Genomic DNA, 19,882 nt, shown 5'->3' with positions numbered 1-19,882 from the left:
TGATTGACCGTCATCTTGAACTTCTTCCATTTTCTAATAATTGCGCCAACAGTTGTTGCCTTCTCACCAAGCTGCTTGCCTATTGTCCTGTAGCCCATCCCAGCCTTGTGCAGGTCTACAATTTTATCCCTGATGTCCTTACACAGCTCTCTGGTCTTGGCCATTGTGGAGAGGTTGGAGTCTGTTTGATTGAGTGTGTGGACAGGTGTCTTTTATACAGGTAACAAGTTCAAACAGGTGCAGTTAATACAGGTAATGAGTGGAGAACAGGAGGGCTTCTTAAAGAAAAACTAACAGGTCTGTGAGAGCCGGAATTCTTACTGGTTGGTAGGTGATCAAATACTTATGTCATGCAATAAAATGCAAATTAATTACTTAAAAATCATTCAATGTGATTTTCTGGATTTTTGTTTTAGATTCCGTCTCTCACCGTTGAAGTGTACCTATGATAAAAATTACAGACCTCTACATGCTTTGTAAGTAGGAGAACCTGCAAAATCAGCAGTGTATCAAATACTTGTTCTCCCCACTGTATGTGTTCCTTGTTGTGATGTGTTTTATTTTTAATCCCAGGCCCCGTCCCCGCAGGAGGCCTTTTGGTAGGCCATCATTGTGGATAAGTATTTGTTCTTAACTGACTTGCCTAGTTAAATAAAGTTTATAAATATATAATGCTGTACAAAAGTTGTTCAGCATTATATTTAACTGTAAAAGGCAGGCCTATTATTGCTTCGGTCACATACAGTTTGTAAATGTTTTTATTTTTTATTAGCTTCTGCAATCTGTATAGAAATGAGCGGTAAAAGGGTCTAACATTTGCATGCATAATGGCCAAATAAAAAAAACTATGTCTAATCGGTACATAACCCTATCCTTGACTGCTGGTTTTCACCCCTCCATGTTGAGCTGCCAATGATCCTCATAGAATACAATACATCAAATAGACTCACCCAGAAGTTGTTCTTGAAGAACGCCATCTTCACTCAGAGAGTTTTATAGGGATCTGTAATTACGTGAGAGGGGAGGAAACCGTTAGAGACAGGACAGAAACGAGGCTACAGCCCTCAGCTCTCCTCTGTATCAGTGACCAGAGTCAGCCGGTGGCACTGAACCAACATTCACACCAATAATGAGACAACTCTACAAATTAATTGTTGTTTTCCCTGTGTTGAACTGCTATTGATCTCTAGCTGTGGGCTGAATTGCCCCTTGTACAGACACTGTAACAATAAATTGGGCTACGTGAAAAGCCTCCTCTCAGGCCCAAAAACAGACACAGAGACACAGTAGTGTATAAAGAATAAAGTAGAAACTTCTGTTGCGGTCTTATTAAAAACAAGCTGATGTAGGCAAGGCAACAATAAGACACATTTAGTTTAATGAAGACCAGTGTCCCGAGGGGACAGCCAGAGTTTAACAGTTCACTTCAAAGAGACGGAGAGGCTGACACAGGGAGGAGAGGGAAGAGAGAGAGAGCGAGGGAAGAGAGAGAGAGCGAGGGAAGAGAGAGAGCGAGGGAAGAGGGAGAGCGAGGGAAGAGGGAGAGAGCGGGGGAAGACGAAGAGAGCGGGGGAAGACGAAGAGAGCGGGGGAAGACGAAGAGAGCGGGGGAAGACGGAGAGAGCGGGGGAAGACGGAGAGAGCGGGGGAAGACGGAGAGAGCGGGGGAAGACCGAGAGAGCGAGGGAAGACCGAGAGAGCGAGGGAAGACCGAGAGAGCGAGGGAAGACCGAGAGAGCGAGGGAAGACCGAGAGAGCGAGGGAAGACCGAGAGAGCGAGGGAAGACCGAGAGAGCGAGGGAAGACCGAGGGAAGACCGAGGGAAGACCGAGGGAAGACCGAGAGAGCGAGGGAAGACCGAGAGAGCGAGGGAAGACCGAGAGAGCGAGGGAAGACCGAGAGAGCGAGGGAAGACCGAGAGAAGACCGAGAGAGAGCTCTGACAGAGCCACCAAGGAGAGTGTGCCCTATCAAGATGAATAAAAATCTCTACAGTGTGATCACTCAGTTTGTCTGTGTGTGCAGTAGAGCTGAGAGGCTACGGGTCTCTAGCCAATAGCCATATCTCTAATACCATCCCCCAGAGTCACCTCCCAGAAGGTATACTAAGGTAAGGTCACACACAAAGAGCCTCCACAACACAATGAATCAACAGGAACCATGGTCTCTTCTCTGACTGTGAAGTGAGAATTGCGACTATGGGTTTCTATGGGAAGGGACTATGGGAGGCAGGAGGAAACATAGCAACAGCTGCACATACACCCTCTGACCCCCTATAGCGTTTCTCCACCCACCCACACTGCTGTGGGGGATTTCATTCCTGCTCAAGTAGCTCCTAGCTCTCTGCTCATCATGAATAATAGTAGCCGGAAGAGCTTCCAAGCACATAGCAAAGGTGAATGAGTGTGAGCGCGTACAAGTGAGTGTGTGTGCGTGAGTGTGTGTGTGGTGACCCTGCAGTCCCAGTGTTTCCCCAGGGCAGGCCTGGTTGTGGGTTCCTATTATTCTGCTGAGAGGACAGAGGGCTTTATCTTTGCTGGCACAGAGGAGCGGCTGGCCCTAGCTCAGGCAGAGCGACTTGGTGTTCGACAGGGGAACACACACGAAAAGCGCTCTCTCTCTCACACACACCTCCCCTCTCACACCACGTTAATTAACTCAGTGCTTGGAGTCGTTTGGCAGCGTGGCTCAGGGCTGAAAGTGAGACGCCGCAGCCAGCTACCAAGTACCCACTCTGTTCTACGCAACACAGACCAAGGGTGATCGAGAAGAGGAGACGTGGCAGTGATGGAATCAGTAAGACAGAGGGATCACACAGGGCTGCTGGCTTCACACAGGGCTGCTGGCTTCACACAGGGCTGCTGAGGAGAGACTGATGAGTGGCTAGAATAGATGACATTCAGCTAACTTGATCAGGATTCAACCTCACCTTTACAGAATCACACCTCTCCTCAGAGGTAAACAAAGACTACAACAGTGTTGTGCATTGGGATTCCTCTGGTTAATTACTATTCCAAAAGAACTGAGGCTGAAGCGGATCATGGTGGGCTGCTGTGGAAGTTGCTGTGGTGGAACCATCTGGTACACGCTGAGTCACTGAGACTCACAGAGGGTCAGAGCGAGAGAGAGAAGCATTCTCCACAGCCGAGAGCCTCAACAGATGTGGGTGGACTGATAAGGAATATGATTAAAAAAGCACATTTAAATTTAAAAATATATATTTTCGGGTAAAGTAATGGAAAGCACCCAGGAATACCTTGTGGGTTAAAGGATACACTTGACTGGACACAATAATAGGCTAGCCAGCCTAGCATATGTCCAGTAGGCCTAACGTTCGTTCCTTTCGGTGTCTTTACAGCTCAGTATTAGTGAGTTTATACAGTAATGCGTCATGTTACCTCCACCCTGGACTGAGCTGGGCTGGGCTTCTGCCGGTTCCTCTGCTGATTGTGAGAGAGTGGCAGACAGGCTAGTGGTGGTTGAGTCTAGGGCCAGAGCCAGGGCTGCGCTAGGCTATCACCAGCATACAGCAGTGGAAAAGAAGCCATATCAGCACAGAGCCCAGGCTCTAGTCTAGATGACCTGCCATGAAAAACTAGGGCTTAAAAAAAAGACATTTCCAGTCCCCACCACCAACTGTCCCTTCCTCTTGTTTTGACAGTAAATAACTGGCATCTCTCCATCCATATTCAGCCTCCCTCTCTTTTCACTGTGATGGAGGTCATTGGATTGGGGCTACTGGCAGATTCTTCTCTCTGGGTTGACAGTTCAGCAGAGGCTCCTGCATTCTCCTTATGTCCCCACACCACCCTCTTTCAGCTCATCTCTGTTAGGGCATGAGGCTGGGAGGGAATTGACTTACTCCCACAGCCATCTTCATTGACAAATGGCAACCCCAGAGATCTACCTCCTCCATCTTGGCGAAGAGAGAAAATGGGTAAAAGTAATGACACGTCCAAGAATCGATTAAAGATGGTCTGCTAGGGTCTTAACGGTCCCATGTGTCACTGGCAGCAGAGGAAGTCAAGAAGAGAAAGACAGGGTGGGTAGGTGGAGGATGAAACAAGAGAAAAGTAAGAGAACAGAGGGGCCTAAGGCTTTGACAGAGAACAAACTACGACGAGGTGAACAAGAGAAATGGAAGAGAACTGAAGAGAGAGCAACCACCAATCAACACACTCTCCTACACTAAATAACAGAGATACAGCAGTAGAGCAAAATGCATGTGATGATTGCAGTGACCTTTAGATAAATCCTCTCTCTGAGGTCTAACACATCTATAACGTGTCTCGCCAAACTTTCGTAACTGTAGGTGTTTTCCAAGAACAGCGACAGGGAGAGTAGCTCCTGTAGCTAGTCTGTCACACTGTCCTTCATCAAACCTGATGTGGCAGGGAGCGGAACAGAGGTAATTCCGTCAGACCCATTTTGCAGTGCCCACTACCCACTAAAAATCTATGTACAGTGTGTGCAAATCTAGAAGAGTAGGGCGGTAAGTCAATAAATAGGCCATGGACGCAAAAATAATTACAATTTAGCATTAACACCGGAATGACAGATGTGCAGATGATGATGTGCAAGTAGAAATACTGGGGTGCAAAAGAGCAGGAGGGTAAGTAGCAATATGGGGATAAGGTAGTTGGGTGTGCTATTTACAGATTGGCTGTGTACAGGTACAGTGATCAGTAAGCTGCTCTGACAGCTGATGCTTAAAGTTAGAGAGGGAAGATATAAGACTCCACCTTCGGTGATTTTTGCAATTCGTTCCAGTCATTGGCAGCAGAGAAATGGAAGGAAAGGCGGCCAAAGGAAGTGTTGGCTTTGGGGATGGCCAGTGAAATATACCTGCTGGAGCGCGTGCTACGGGTGGATGTTGCTATGGTGACCAGTGAGCTAAGATAAGGCGGGCTTTACCTAGCAAAGACTTATAAATGACTTGGAGCCAGTGGGTTTGGCGACAAATATGTAATGAGGGCCAGCCAACGAGAGCATACAAGTCGCAGTGGTGGGTGGTATAAGGGGCTTTGGTGACAAAACGGATGGCACTGTGATAGACTACATCCAGTTTCCTGAGTAGAGTGTTGGAGGCTATTTTGTAAATGACATCGTCGAGGATCGGTAGGATAGTCAGTTTTACGAGGGTGTGTTTGGCAGCATGAGTGAAGGAGGCTTTGTTGTGAAATAGGAAGCCGATTCTAGATTTAATTTTGGATTGGAGATGCTTCATGTGAGTCTGGAAGGAGAGTTTACAGTCTAACCAGACACCTAGGTATTTGTAGTTGTCCACATATTCTAAGTAGGAACTGTCCAGAGTAGTGATGCTAGTCGGGTGGGAGGGTAAGGGCAGCAATTGGTTGAAGAGCATGCACTTAGTTTTACTAGCATTTAAAAGCAGTTGAAGGACTCGGAAGGAGTGTTGTACGGCATTGAAGCTTATTTGGAGGTTTGTTAGCACAGTGTCCAAAGAAAGGCAGGACGTATACAGAATGGTGTCATCTGCGTAGAGGTGGATCAGAGAATCACAAGCAGCAAGAGCGACATCATTGATATATACAGAGAAAAGAGTCGGCCCAAGAATTGAACCCTGTGGCACCCCCATAGAGATTGCCAGAGTCCGGACAACAGGCCCTCCGATTTGACACACTGAACTCTATCTGAGAAGTAGTTGGTGAACCAGGCAAGGCAGTCATTTGAGAAGCCAAGGCTATTGAGCCTGTCGATAAGAATGCGGTGTTTGACAGAGTCGAAAGCCTTGACCAGGTCGATGAAGACGGCTGCACAGTATTATCTGTTATCGATGGCGGTTATGATATCGTTTTGGACCTTGAGCATGGCTGAGGTGCACCATTGACCAGCTCGGAAATCAGATTGCATAGTGGAAAAGTTCTGGTGGGATTCGAAATGGTCGGCGATCTGTTTGTTAACTTGGCTTTTGAAGATTTTAGAAAGGCAGGGCAGGATGGATATAGGTCTGTAACAGTTTTGGTCTCCCCCTTTGAAGAGGTGGATGACCGCGGCAGCTTTCCAATCTTTGGGGATCTCAGACGATACGAAAGAGAGGCTAGTAATAGGGGTTGCAACAATTTTGGGGGATCATTTTAGAAAGAGAGGGTCCAGATTGTCTAGCCCAGCTGATTTGTAGGGATCCAGATTTTTCAGCTCTTTCAGAACATCAGCTGTCTGGATTTGGGTGAAGGAGAAGCGGGGGGGGGGGGGGGGGGGGCTTGGGAAAGTTACTGCAGGGGATGCTGAGATGTTGGCCGGGGTAGGGGTAGCCAGGTGGAAAGCATGGCCAGCCGTAGAAAAATGCTTATTAAAATGATCAATTATTGTAGTTTTATCGGTGGTGACAATGTTTCCTAGCCTCAGTGCAGTGGGCAGCTGGGAGGAGGTGCTCTTATTCTCCATGAACTTTACAGTGTCCCAAAAGTTTTTGGAATTAGTGCTACAGGATGCAAATTTCTGTTTGAAAAAGCTAGCCTTAGCTTTCCTAACTGACTGAGTGTATTGGTTCCTGACTTCCCTGAAAACTTGCATATCGCAGGGGATATTCAATGCTAATGTAGAACGCCACAGGATGTTTTTGTGCTGGTCAAGGGCAGGCAAGTCTGGGGTGAACCAAGGGCTATATCTGTTAGTTCTACATTTTTTGAATGGGGCATGCTTATTTAAGATGGAGAGGAAAGCACTTTTAAAGAGCAACCAGGCATCCTCTACTGACGGGATGAGGTCAATATCCTTCCAGGATACCTGGGCCAGGTCGATTAGAAAGGCCTGCTCGCTGAAGTGCTTTAGGGAGCGTTTGACAGTGATGAGGGGTGCTTGTTTGACCGCGGACCCATTACGCACACAGGCAATGATCGCTGAGATCCTGGTTGAAGACAGCAGAGGTGTATTTGGAGGGCAAGTTGGTCAGGATGATATCTAAGAGGGTGCCCATGGTTACGGATTTAGGGTTGTACCTGGTAGGTTCCTTGATAATTTGTGTGAGATTGAGGGCATCTAGCTTAGATTTTAGGACGGCCGGGGTGTTAAGCATGTCCCAGTTTAGGTCACCTAACAGTACGAACTCTGAAGATCGATGGTGGGCAATCAATTCACATATGGTGTCCAGGGCACAGCTGGGGACTGAAGGGGGTCTATAACAAGTGGCAACGGTGAGAGACTTGTTTCCGGAAAGGTGGATTTTTAAAAGTAGAAGCTCGAATTGTTTGGGCACTGACCTGGATAGTATGACAGAGCTCTGCAGGCTCTCTCTGCAGTAGATTGCAACTCCGCCCCCTTTGGCAGTTCTATCTTGTCGGAAACTTTTATAGTTAGGGATGGAAATTTCAGGATTTTTGGTGGCCTTCCTAAGCCAGGCTTCAGAAACGGCTAGGACATCTGGGTTGGCGGAGTGTTCTAAAGCAGTGAATAAAACAAACTTAGGGAGGAGGCTTCTAATGTTAACATGCATGAAACCAAGGCTTTTACGGTTACAGAAGTCAACAAATGAGAGCGCTTGGGGAAAGGGAGTGGAGCTAGGCACTGCAGGGCCTGGGTTAACTTCTACATCACCAGAGGAGGAGTAGGATAAGGGTACGGCTAAAGGCTATACGAACTGGTCGTCTAGTGCGTTCGGGAACAGAGAGTAAAAGGAGCAGATTTCTGGGCACGGAAGAATAGATTCAAAGCATAATGTACAGACAAGAGTATGTTACGATGTAGCCTACATGCAATCATTGATTGCCCTATTCACTAGCTTGATGTAATGTGGTGTTGCTGCATCAATTCTGACATCATTACTAGAACACCATCAAGCTGTACACACATGAACAAACCTCTGCTTGTGTAAAATGCTCTCTCCCTCCACTACCCAGGCAGCAGCAGAATCATCAGGCAGAACCAAAGTATGCTCTCCTCCCTGCCCTTCCATTGGAGCTGAATGTGTTGTTGTCCCTGTAGCATATCGTAGGGTCCAGGACAGTCTAAGACACTGAGCCGGCCTGCCGGGCATCACTTCCAGCAGAGACAGACCCGCCACTGAGCAGAGCATGACATCATGGTGAGCACTGGCAGTCCATTCAGAATGAATGGATGTCTGTGTACAAGGCATCAAGGGCGTAACAAAACATTCAAAACAACAACACACAAATCAATACATTTGCATAGTCCAGCTGCTAATTGAGACCTGAAAAAAAATGAATATGTAGATCCAAATGTCTACACAAGAAGGCTCTCTCTCATCTCCGTATTTTATTTTGGGTCACCATGTGCTTTTGGGCGACCCAGATTAGAAACATAATTGATAACACGAGGTGCTGAACAACATCAGAGCTCTCCTTCTCTTCTACTGCAACACAAACAGCAACATCCATATTATATGGAATTACGCTAAATAGATTTGACATCACAGTAGTCAGCCACCATGTCAACAACATGTGATGCATTTCGACCCGACTTGGTAATCCTTATATTGAGCTCCCCTTAGTTATCACTGGTCCACTTAGCACAGCTTGAAGTGGACCAGTAACCCAGAATAGAGTGAGGTCTGTTCCTGCAGCCAGCAGCCATCCCCATAGTGGATACTGGTGGCCAGCGAGCTCCATCTGCTAGAGACCCTATGCTTAGCAGCGTGGCCAGCGGCTGCACAGGCCCAGGCACTGCCTCCTGCCTCCCGGCTCTGCCCTGCTTGGCAAGATCAAAGGGAGGCCACGGCCAGCGGCTCCGTAGCCTACATTACAGGCAGGGGATCTCCATAATTAATTAATACAGCATCACAATACTGTGTGGGTGAGCTGAGAAGGGAGAGAGAGGGAGCCAGCTAGATCATGAGGACAGAAAATCCTTAAAGGGATACTTCGGGAATTTTAGCAATGAGGCCCTTTATCTATTTCCCCAGAGTCAGATGAACTCTGACTCTGGGGAAGTACATAAAGGGCCTCCTTGCCAAAATTCCGAAGTATTCCTTTAAGGATCAATTGAGATGCTTCTTTTCCCCGGTGACATAAAACGTGTGATTTGAGTGCTCCGATTGCAGAGCGGAGTTAGCCCCCCGATATTGATGTGGTATTTTCCTCGCAGGCTGAGGCGGACGGCTCTGCAGGAAGGCTATGTTCAGAATTTGAGCTAATCAACAGCCCAACACAGAGAGACACACAGTCATTTCAAATCTAAATGCAAAGTAGGGCTCTTTCTCCCCCTGACCTTGCCTTTCTGCTCTCCCTCCTTGCTACTCCCAGAACAGAACAGAGACACATCTGAAGCCTGCCGCAATGATAGCCCAGTCCAACACCATCCATCACCTAGCCTCGCCTCAGCCCCTGAAAGGCTGCGATGCGTTTCTGTTCGGTTCTGGGAGGAGAGCTAGCAGGGACCTGATGATGGCAGCGGGTAGAGAGAGTGGCTGCTGAGGTGCCAGCCTGGCCCCAGATCAACAGGCTGATGGGGGTCAAAGCAAAGCCTCCTCTGTTCAGCTCTGTGTTATCTCCAGCATTAAGGGCCTACCTGCTGCTGCCTGAGAGACCTGCTGGGGCCAGCAGCAGCAAGCAGCAAGCAGCACTCAACTCAAATCTCCATAATGAAAAGCTAACAAAGACAGAAAGGTAGGTCGAGTTTTCAGAGTGCAACTCATAAATAAACATTCCATTTCGAAATATAAAATGCTTAGTGAAATACATACCTAACTACTCAAGAAGTCAACTGGCAAGAGGCCACGGTACATATTTCTTCATCTAATTGAAACCTCTCCACTTCACATCTCTTCATTCCCAGTCCCACCCATATGGAGCGATTTCAGTGCCAACAGAAATTGTATTTGAATTATTTTGTATTAGGATATTGAATTAGAATTTCATATTTTAAATTTGTAATGCACAAATTGAATCATTGAATTTGTAAATTGAACTTGCATTTCATGATTTGGAATTTACTTGAATATTGCGTTCACTTTAAAATTCAGTTTAAATTCAATTCAATATTCAAATTCAACATTTATATAGGCCTATTCAGTTTCAATACGGTAGATATTGCATTCATTGTCTGTGTATCAAGTTCACAAACTATCATTTCAAGTTTGTCAAAGTTTCATATATTCAACTTCTCAGATGCATTCAGATTCAGGTTTCAAATTCAGATTCAAAACCAGAGACAACAAACATGCTGATACTTTGCCAGCCAGGAAAGGGAGAGGGGAATAGATAGAATCAAACGCTAACTGTGGTAAACAGAAACTTATGGTGATTTCTGAAGCCAATGTGGCATATTGAATTTATTTTCTTACAATGAATTTGGCCCTAGCATTTGAACCGTTTTGGCTATGAGTTATTATGACCCCATTCCTGAAAGCTAAGACTCCGGAGCCTTCTGTTCCCCTCTATGATGATTACAGGCTACATTAGAAGGCAGTGTCACAAAAAAACTACATTTGACCCACATAAGAATATCGTTTAAATGCCCTGTCATAGCCCTTCTAATGATACCCTTTCCACTCCCTATTTAATTTTGCTCTTGTGACTGACTGGGTTCGTACCAGGTCTCTTGCATGTCACAAGACTCTGTTAGCCCACTTAGCTAAAGCCTATAGGGAGAAGTTCAGGAAGTTCATGTAAAGGACAACCCGCTGCTTGCTTAACAAGTAAAGCTTCCCCCTGATTCAGCTCATACCAAGACTCGAACTCAGGACCTCTGCCTCGTAAACACACATGACCACCATCCTTAAGCATTCTAATCCACCACGCTACTGAAAAGATCCTTCGTCAATTGCGCAAGGAGCGACACATCAGGCCGATGAGTGAGTTTCACAGATCCCCATGTGTTACATTCACCCCCTTAACTTACTCCACAGCGACCCCAGTGGTTGAACCAGCTCAACTGTAGAGTCCAGTCGCACCATTGTAAAGGACGTCATGCCTGAAATGCGAGACGCTCTGTTCCATTTTTTGTCCATTTTTAGCCCAACTAGTCTAACAAGTTTGTTTTGTGTGCAAAAGTATCATTATCTGGCAAATAATGGGGGCCTCAAGGAAACAATGGGCCAGTGTGGAGGCCTGGAGGAAAATAATTGATTGTGTGGAGGCCTGGAGGAAAAGAATGGGTCGGTGTGGAGGCCTGGAGGAAAAGAATGGGTCGGTGTGGAGGCCTGGCGGAAAAGAATGGGTCGGTGTGGAGGCCTGGCGGAAAAGAATGGGTCGGTGTGGAGGCCTGGAGGAAAAGAAATGGGTCGGTGTGGAGGCCTGGAGGAAAAAAATGGGTCGGTGTGGAGGCCTGGAGGAAAAGAATGGTCCGGTGTGGAGGCCTGGAGGAAAAGAATGGTCCGGTGTGTTAGAAATGCCAGGGCTATGGGCCTCCTGAGTGGCGCAGAGGTCTAAGGCACTGCATCGCAGTGCAAGAGGCGTCACTACAGATCCGGGTTCGATCCCGGGCTGTATTGCCACCGGCCGCAACCGAGAGACCCCTGAGGTGGCACACAATTGACCCAGTGTCGTCCGGATTAGGGGAGAGTTTGGCCGGCTGGTATGTCCTTGTCTCATCGCGCTCTAGCGACTCCTTGTGGCAGTGACTTTGGTACACGAGCTGTACGGTGTTTCCTCCGACACATTGGTGCGGCTGGCTTCCAGGTTAAGCGAGCAGTGTGTCAAGAAGCAGTGCGGCTTGGTCATGTTTCGGAGGACACACTCTTCTCGACCTTCGCCTCTCCAGAGTGCGTACGGGAATTGCAGCGATGGGACAAGACTGTAACTACCAATTAGATATCACAAAAAGGGGTAAAAAATAAATAAATAAATGCCAGGGCTGATTTTTGGTCCCACTCCGACGGCTGGTTTGAAGTCTCTGGCATGGGTGGTCATTATAAGATTATTGGTCCTGTGACTTGGATGGGTCTCTTCATGGAGGAGGTCAAAGGGGGGTGAAGTGTAACACAGGTGGTTCGGTGACCACACTCATGTGATGAGTAACTTGTCTGAGACATGACAAGTTGCATTATCTGGTGCACAGGAGACCTGGGTTACAACCCCATCAGTTAAACTAACATGTCGTCATCTCTCAGCCAAGGTTGCTCATTACATAGCCTCACGAGCGACCTGATCCCACGAGCTTACATGAATGGTTCGCTACACATAGTAATCAGTTTGGTAATTACGAGGCTAACACAGTGGGCTAACACAGTCTTGTGACATGCAGGAGACATGCAATATTCATTAAATTCCGTTTCAAATCATGAAATACAAGTTCAATTTATGAATTCAATGACTCAATTTGTGCATAAAAAATTCCCAAATATTACATTCAAATCCAATATCCTAATACAAATTATAAAATTCAAATACAATTTTTGTTGCCACTGAAATCGCTCCATACACCCACACCGTTATGACTCACTACTCTCTCACACAGCAAATTGCAAATCTGGATACAGAAACACAACATCAAATGAGCATTTATTAACCTCTCCTATAGCATTTTCATATAGCCTGGTTGGTTTCGAACCAACTATTGAATAGGAGCTTATGGCATTACAACTTTTACTTTGAGAAGGTTAGAACACAATTGGGGAACAAGTGTCAATGTGGAATTTTACTTCCATTATCATCATGTTCAAAATGTTACATAGGGTATTCCATACAACGTTAAATAGAAAACCTGGCAATTTCTGGGGCAGTTTGACCTTTTATAAACATCTTTGACCTTTTATAAACATCATGGTCATTCGATAAGTCTTTCTAAGGTCATTGATGTCATTGCTGTTGACATCTTGGACTATCCCAGGAGGATATGATTCTACCAAGATGAATACAAGCGATTGTATACTCATTGTATAAAAAAGTGGTTTTAAAACCCCCTGACAAACACCAGTCAGAAGTGACTTTTAGCCAAGTGGCTCATGATCAAAATAAACATTTTCAAAACATTCGATTTGATGAGAGTCTAATTACGTTACAGTATCTTTATAATGATACATTATGCATCCAATCAATTGTTGTTGTTTTTTACTCTCAAAAGTATTAGCTGGCAGCTTTGCAAACTGAGTACAGTTTTTCTAAAGTAATTAGCAATTAAAGTGACGAATTAACAAAAATAACAAGTAAAGCATAATCTATTTTTCTGATAATGTAATAATATAACATTCACCAAAATCCAGTTACAGTTAGAGATGTTGGCAGCAAGCTCAGCTCAAAAACGTTATTCGTTGTCTGCTAACGTTACTGAATTCTACATTGTCTCCTGTCATGCTGCTGAAGTCGGCATTATGCACTTCCTCGTGCTAGTTATAAACCAAGCTATTTTTCAGGACGTAGCCTAAATAATGGTTCATTACCTGTATGTATTTTCTGGAAAACCTTTATAGTACATTTTCCATCCTGAGTCATTCACCTGTCCAGCACCAGCCGTACGGTGAAGCCTGCCCAAAGTGATTTGATAGTAGGCACTAGGGAAGTGGCACAAATTCTCTGGGCAGATTTCAGTGTGCGCGCAAATTCCCACCCATCTCTGTCTCTATTGGTTGACATACTTTTCAATCAAGCCTAGGGGGGAGAATGTGTTGTAGGCATAGCAACCATTTGGAGGCAGGTCTTCTAGAATTTCTATGCGCCAATTGGATTACATTATTTTATTTTAACGATGACGCCCACCTGTTAGTTTGAGGCTGTATTTGCCAATGTGGGCTTCAATCAATAAGACTGACGTATTGAAAGCAAGATTAAAGATGGCATCCTTAATTGAAACAATAACAAAGCAGTTACCCTGCCTGTGTTTTAGTAAATAGTTTTGGTAAAGAGCTGAGAGTTGGGCCTGGAGAAATGCTCTCCAATTCAAAGTGAAAGCTATGTGTGCAAGGACTGACCATCCATGATATCACAATTATAGTTTTAATCATGTTTCGAGGCTATACACTTGGCCCCCTTCCCCAATACTTGTGTAAATATTGTAATATAAATTATGTATTACACTTGAGCTAAAAGGTTTCTTCTATTCTGCCATTTTTATGTTCGTATTCTTATTTTTTACTATTTGTTGTAGTTGTTGCATTGAAAGAGAAGGAACCTTAAGGTAAGGATTTAGTTGGATGATGTATACCATGCATTTTCTGTACATGAGACTTAATAAAACTTGAAACTATACAGTGTTTGTTTACATGTATTTTGTTCACAAATATTGGAGCATAACACGCTCATATTTTGGGTTCTGATGGAGTATGACAGTTGAACTAAGTTCATGAGGCATTTATAAGTTATATTCTTCAAGAACCAATGGGTATATATCATTAATTTATACGTCAAAACATTTATGTAGAAACTACAGATTCTAGCTTTAAAGGGGGTTTAGTCATATATTAAACAACATTTCCTCATTGATAACATGTGTAACGTGATTAGTCTGATAATTCAAAATGATAAAACAAAATGTAAAACACAAACTTTTTATTTTCCCCCTTCCTTCCCTTTGACATACTGTACTTTCCTCATAAATAAAACTACATAGTAATAGATTTATACAAAAGCAACATCCAAAGGTAGTCTTCTCGATCATTACCGTTCTTACCCCAAAGAATATTGAGTCGTGTAACAAAAACACACATAGGGACGAAGGGGAGACTGCTTGTATTCAGTATGAAGATTGTCCATGGACTGCATTGGAGCCACTGACCTACTGGACATTTGGGTGACAAAAGACCAAAGGGGGCATTATTTACACACTTTCTACAGGTGTAGACACAGGGCAAAACACAGCATCATGGTTTCATGTCACGCCAATGATAAAGCAGTCATCTGTTGCTGTGCCTATGGCTGTGGTGGTGTGGTCATTGTTCTGCAGGGACAGGGAAGGGGCGTGGGGGGGGGTGAGTCAGTGTTGGGGATGGTGGTGATGGTGAGGCTCAAGGTCTAGTCAGGGTGGCTTTTGCGGTGGTGAGCGGTCAGGTTGTAACTCTTCTCAAAGCGCCGGCCGCAGATCTCACAGGGGAACTGGTAACTGCTCTCAGCGTTGTGCTTCTTCATGTGCCAGTTGAGTGAGGCCTTCTGGCGGCAGGTGAAGCCACATACCTCACACCTGGTAGAGAGGGAGAGGGATGAACACTCATAAGGATCACTACAGATGTACAGAAATAGTGTCATATAACATATACAGGATCCATAGTAGAAGTCCTAATAATAGTGTTACTACTCTACACTGTGTGACAAACACTATGACAGAGAATACTCACTGTATCGGTTTCTCTCCGGTGTGGATGCGGCGGTGGATGAGAAGGTGGCTGTTGGTGCGGAAAGCTCGGGCACAGAACTCACAGATGAAGTCCCTCTGGTCTCAATACACAAAAGCCAGAGAGAGTGATTACATACAGTACCAGGTTCAGAGCATCTGTGGTTGCTCTGTACTGTATATGAAAATGTTAGGGACCTGAGTTCTTCCTGACTCTGCGACTGAAGAAACACAGGGCCCTACAAATAGCTACTCAGACAATCATTATTTCAGCATAATGAGCAGAAGCAAAGGATGATAATAAAGAATCCTAGAAGTGAAATGTTGAGCCTCACTGCTGTGCAGCTTCTCATGCTCTTTCAGGTGCTTCTTGAAGTTGAAGGACTTCCCACAGGGAGTGTGAGAGCAGGTGAACGTCCTCTGGTGGAAGTGCTGGTACTTCATATGATGCTGAATTAAGTGTGAAATGAGATAGATTGGGGTTTTGTGTATTTTACCTTAATCAGTAAGTGGTCATCTTCAGCTATACTGCTGAACTCACATTGAGGTACTGCCGAGAGGAGAAGATCTTCCCACAGCCATCAAACTCACAAGGCAAGATTGCTTTCGGTGTTGTTTTTCTGGGAACATTAAATTGGGATGACAATAAACAGATAGAAATATACAAGTGAGAAATACATAAATTAGTAATAAACAGTATTCTACATAATAACTTTTAATTGACAATGTACAAACCTTTTCTTTTTGCTGACAATCTGAGAAACATTGTCGGCTGGCTCCGGTCTATAAAATCCAAACCAAATGAAAGAAAATGTATTACATTTATTGCACAGTATGTGGTGATAAGAATTCTTTGAACCATGTTCGCGTTCATGACTTTCATCTCAATAATATTTTACTTGAAAATACATTTAATGGTTTTAATCATATAATCCAATCTGGCAAATTAAGGAAGTATGAGAAAATACCATCAAAAGCCACCTTCTCCTTGTCCCCAACTTAATGTATCTCTCTCTGGCTGCGTTTACACAGGCAGCCCTATTGTCACGCCCTGACCTTAGAGATCCTTTTTATGTCTCTATTTTGGTTTGGTCAGGGCGTGAGTTGGGGTGGGCATTTTATGTTTCTATGCCTCCAGCCCGGAGCCTCCAGCGACGGCCTCCAGTCCGGGGCCCCCAGCGACGGGCGCCCAGTCCGGGGCCCGCTGCGAGGGTGCCCAGTCCGTGGCCCGCTATGAGGGCGCCCAATCCGGGGCCCGCTACGAGGGTCCCCAGTACGGGGTCGGCGGCGAGGGTCCCCGCACCAGAGGTGCCACCAAAGTGGGGTGAGCCAGCGGTGGAGCAGGGTCTGCGTCCCGCACCTGAGCCGCCGCCGCAGATAGATGCCCACCCAGACCCTCCCCTATAGGTTTAGGTTTTGCGGCCGGAGTCTGCACCTTTGGGGGTGGGTACTGTCACGCCCTGACCTTAGAGATCCTTTTTATGTCTCTATTTTGGTTTGGTCAGGGTGTGAGTTGGGGTGGGCATTCTATGTTTTGTGTTTCTATGATTTTCTATTTCTATGTTTTGGCCGGGTATGGTTCTCAATCAGGGACAGCTGTCTATCGTTGTCTCTGATTGGGAACCATACTTAGGTATCTCTTTTTTCCACCTGTGTTTGTGGGAAGTTAACTTTGTTTAGGGCACATAGCCTTTGAGCGTCACGGTTTGTTTTGGTATTGTTTATTGTTTTGTTGGCGACATCTACTATTAAAAGTATGTACGCCTACCACGCTGCACCTTGGTCCTCTTTTTCCAACAGCCGTGACACCTATTCTGATATTGTATCCTCTAATTACCCTTTTGACCAATCACAAAGATATTTTCAAATCTGATCAGAACTGATCTGATTGGTAAAAAATATTAATTTGTGAAAACAATATCGGAATTGGGCAGCCTGTGTAAACGCAACCTCTGACTGAACTGCTTTACTCTGTGTCCCCCTTCAGGTTCTCGTGTACTACAGTTACATCACTATGAAGTTTAACAAAGTACTCATACATTTTCCCAACATGTTCATTCACATGTATTTCCTTCTTAGATGATTAAACTGTGCAATTAAAACCTGCCGGGTGAAGGGACATCCTTCTCTCCAGTGATGTTGTCTGGGTTGTGCTCCTTATCATCGTCATGATCATTACATTCCATAGGCAGCCGCCTATGAAAACTTAGATCACCATGAGGTTGGGTTGATTATGATTTGAACAACAAATACATCCAAGGAGTTGTGCATGAAGCAAATTATTCAACTTTACCAATCCTCCAATGACTGCAAGGACTCTGCTGGCATTGTGTCACTTCCTGCCACTGACTCTTCCTGTGCATTCTCACTTCCTGGATGTGACCAAACAACATAGTGATGTTGAGTCAACACTGGCATTTCAGAACTAATCAGGAAATTCTAATTAATATTTATTAATGAACCTTTTGAGTTGCTCTCTCCAGAGTTTAGGGTTGTCAGGTCCATCGTCTCCTCTCCTGGCTGTTGTGCCTCCTCTTGGATCACCACAGACCTTGCTCCACCACGAGCCCTAGTCCTCCTCACAGTAAGACGACCCGTCCCTGTGACACTCTCCTTCTTGGGCTCCTTTGCTCCTCTCCTCCCTTTGGACATAGTTGGACCTGCAGGGGTAATATCCCCCTCCACAATCTCTCCTTCCCTCTCTCCTGCCCCCCTCTCTTCATCACAGCCACTCTGACTAGGTTGCCATGAAAGCAGATGCCCTCCCTCACAGACATAGTGCAGACACAGTTCTGCCTCTAACACATCCGAGGGTTCTCTCATTTCCTTCCCCTGAGCACATGGAGAGAGGCCCTCCTCTGGAGAACTACAGTCCTTTGCACCTGTCTGAGGTGGTAAGTGCTTTGGGCCTGTTCTCTGCTTCACTGCCTCTCCCTTTGACTGGCTCCCCTCTGTGTCAGCTGCCTGCCTCTCTCTGGCAGTGTCAGATTGGAGGGTTGGTGGGAAGGGGCACTGTTGCCCGTGGGTGTGGACCAATAGGACGAGGCGATGCAGAGATTCTCTTGATGTCACCGAGGCAGTCGTATCCCCTTTCATATTGTCTAGTGGACCAAGACCAAACACACTTTTACATCATCATTCAAAAAACACAGGCTTTGTTCATACATATTCAACATGAATGAAACTGCAAACTGTATGTTATGGGAACAGGTCTTTACCTGAGCATTTGGCACACACTTTAGAAAAATAGCTGAAGAGAAGAGATTGAAAAGAAATTTAACAAAATGAATAATAGCCGACATCATATTACTCCAATGTTATAGTTGTGTAATAAATATGAGCCATGAAGATTGTGTGCTGTTTGTTACCAGTGCCACCACCAGCCCAGTCTGGTCTGAGGCCTTACCTCTGCAGTAGGTAGTTGGCGAGCTCAGAGTGCAGAGAGAATCCCAGGTGGTTCTTCAGCTGACCCCAGCTCTGCAGGCATGACCCCAGACGCACACGAGACTTACTCCGCCGAGCGTCCAGCTCCCTGCGCCTCTGCTGTCTGATGGTGTCTGGAGTAGACTCCGACACCATGGTCAAAGGGTCATTAATCTGCTCCATCACCCTTGGCATAAACAACAAGAAAGTTTCACAAAATATCTCAATGTTAACTTCACACTGGCCATTATAATTATTGAAATACCATAAAATGTCTTTGAGTGTCAAAATATGACAGCTGAAATTATTTCCCCCATCCTTTGACACCTAATAAAACAGAAGCGCTGTTCAGAATGAGAGGGTAAACTGAAATGTGTGAAACGCTAACGACTACATTCATGTGATACTGTATTTTTGAAGATCACTGTGTAAATGTATGTGTTGTTTTATTTTACATTTGCAAATTCTAAAAGAGGGGTCCACCTCACCTCGTTATGTTTAGTTGACTCAGTCTTGTAAATTATAAGGGGTCCCACCCGCCATGATTCAGTTGCCCTTTTAAGATCTAAGACGCAAACCCTGGTAGTAAATTCCAATCGACTACTGTCTGTACGATTGTGGAGTGATGTTGCCGCTAAAAGACTAATAATACTGGTAAACTATAAGAAATCACACTGCCTTTCATTCATCACTCTACTCAAAGCTCTATCAATAACTACAATTGAATAGGGAGAAATATAAACAGGAACAGAGGAAGTGGGAGGTGGCAAATTTTCTTCCCATGAACCACCACGGCAAATGTGTTACATTATAATCAGAAAGGAAGAGTCGAAGCGAGAAGGATAAGTAGGCCAAAATCGGTAGCAGGTGGCGATGTTTTTCGCTCACTAAGCGAGGGGGTTTTGTATTGAGGTCAATGAGAGAATGGCGAATGTAGTTAACAAAACATTGAAAGGATTATTTGCTACGTGTGGCTTAATTGATGATCGAATACAAGTTTCTTAACGACTAGGTTATTACCAGTGTACTGATATAAGTAGGACACGTGATATCCCGGAAACTTTGAGAAAAAAACATTTATATCGGAGTTGTGCCTGGTCGTCAATAGTTAACAAAGTCATAAACCTAGCCTATTTCAACAATTTATCTTCTTAACATGTGATTTGAAACCTAACCATAACCTCAACCACACTGCTAACCCTACGCCTAACCTTAACCTTAAATGAAGAGCAAAAAGCAAATTTTATGATAGCAAATGTGGACTTTGTGTTTGTGGTATC

At 45.1% G+C, this 19,882-nt stretch overlaps 2 protein-coding genes across 8 annotated transcripts in view; both read right to left on the bottom strand.

Annotated features, from left to right (window-relative positions):
• Positions 1-13,437, bottom strand: part of LOC139541087 (F-BAR domain only protein 1-like) — a 45,357-nt gene extending 31,920 nt beyond the window's left edge. For 4 of the 6 annotated variants that reach the window (XM_071345295.1, XM_071345299.1, XM_071345297.1 and 1 more), the window contains exons 1-2: positions 13,297-13,437; positions 951-1,003 (exon numbers count right to left, since the gene is read on the bottom strand). In XM_071345295.1, coding sequence (XP_071201396.1) covers positions 951-977 — 27 coding nt within the window. In that variant the 5' untranslated portion in view covers positions 978-1,003; positions 13,297-13,437. Of the gene's footprint in view, positions 1-950; positions 1,004-7,819; positions 7,990-13,296 lie in introns of those variants that run through there. The other 2 variants (XM_071345296.1, XM_071345300.1) reach the window with 2 other exon arrangements.
• A 949-nt stretch (positions 13,438-14,386) lies between these two features.
• znf692 (zinc finger protein 692) lies at positions 14,387-19,365 on the bottom strand. Of its 2 annotated transcripts, none has more exons than XM_071345309.1 (11): positions 19,091-19,365; positions 18,586-18,789; positions 18,398-18,429; positions 17,642-18,280; positions 17,473-17,551; positions 17,283-17,384; positions 15,915-15,962; positions 15,721-15,799; positions 15,515-15,629; positions 15,184-15,283; positions 14,387-15,029 (listed from the first exon to the last, which is right to left on the bottom strand). In XM_071345309.1, the coding sequence occupies exons 2-11, from the start codon at positions 18,783-18,785 to the stop codon at positions 14,864-14,866; spliced, it is 1,560 nt and encodes a 519-aa protein (XP_071201410.1). In that variant the 5' UTR covers positions 18,786-18,789; positions 19,091-19,365; the 3' UTR covers positions 14,387-14,863. The 2 variants fall into 2 exon arrangements, with proteins under 2 accessions (XP_071201410.1, XP_071201409.1); XM_071345308.1 differs by having other exon boundaries at positions 17,283-17,375.
• Between the last annotated feature and the right edge of the window lie 517 nt (positions 19,366-19,882).

Source organism: Salvelinus alpinus, chromosome 16, assembly GCF_045679555.1.
Source record: "Salvelinus alpinus chromosome 16, SLU_Salpinus.1, whole genome shotgun sequence".
Taxonomy (NCBI): domain Eukaryota; kingdom Metazoa; phylum Chordata; class Actinopteri; order Salmoniformes; family Salmonidae; genus Salvelinus; species Salvelinus alpinus.
This window is presented reverse-complemented; position numbering and strand designations above follow the sequence as displayed.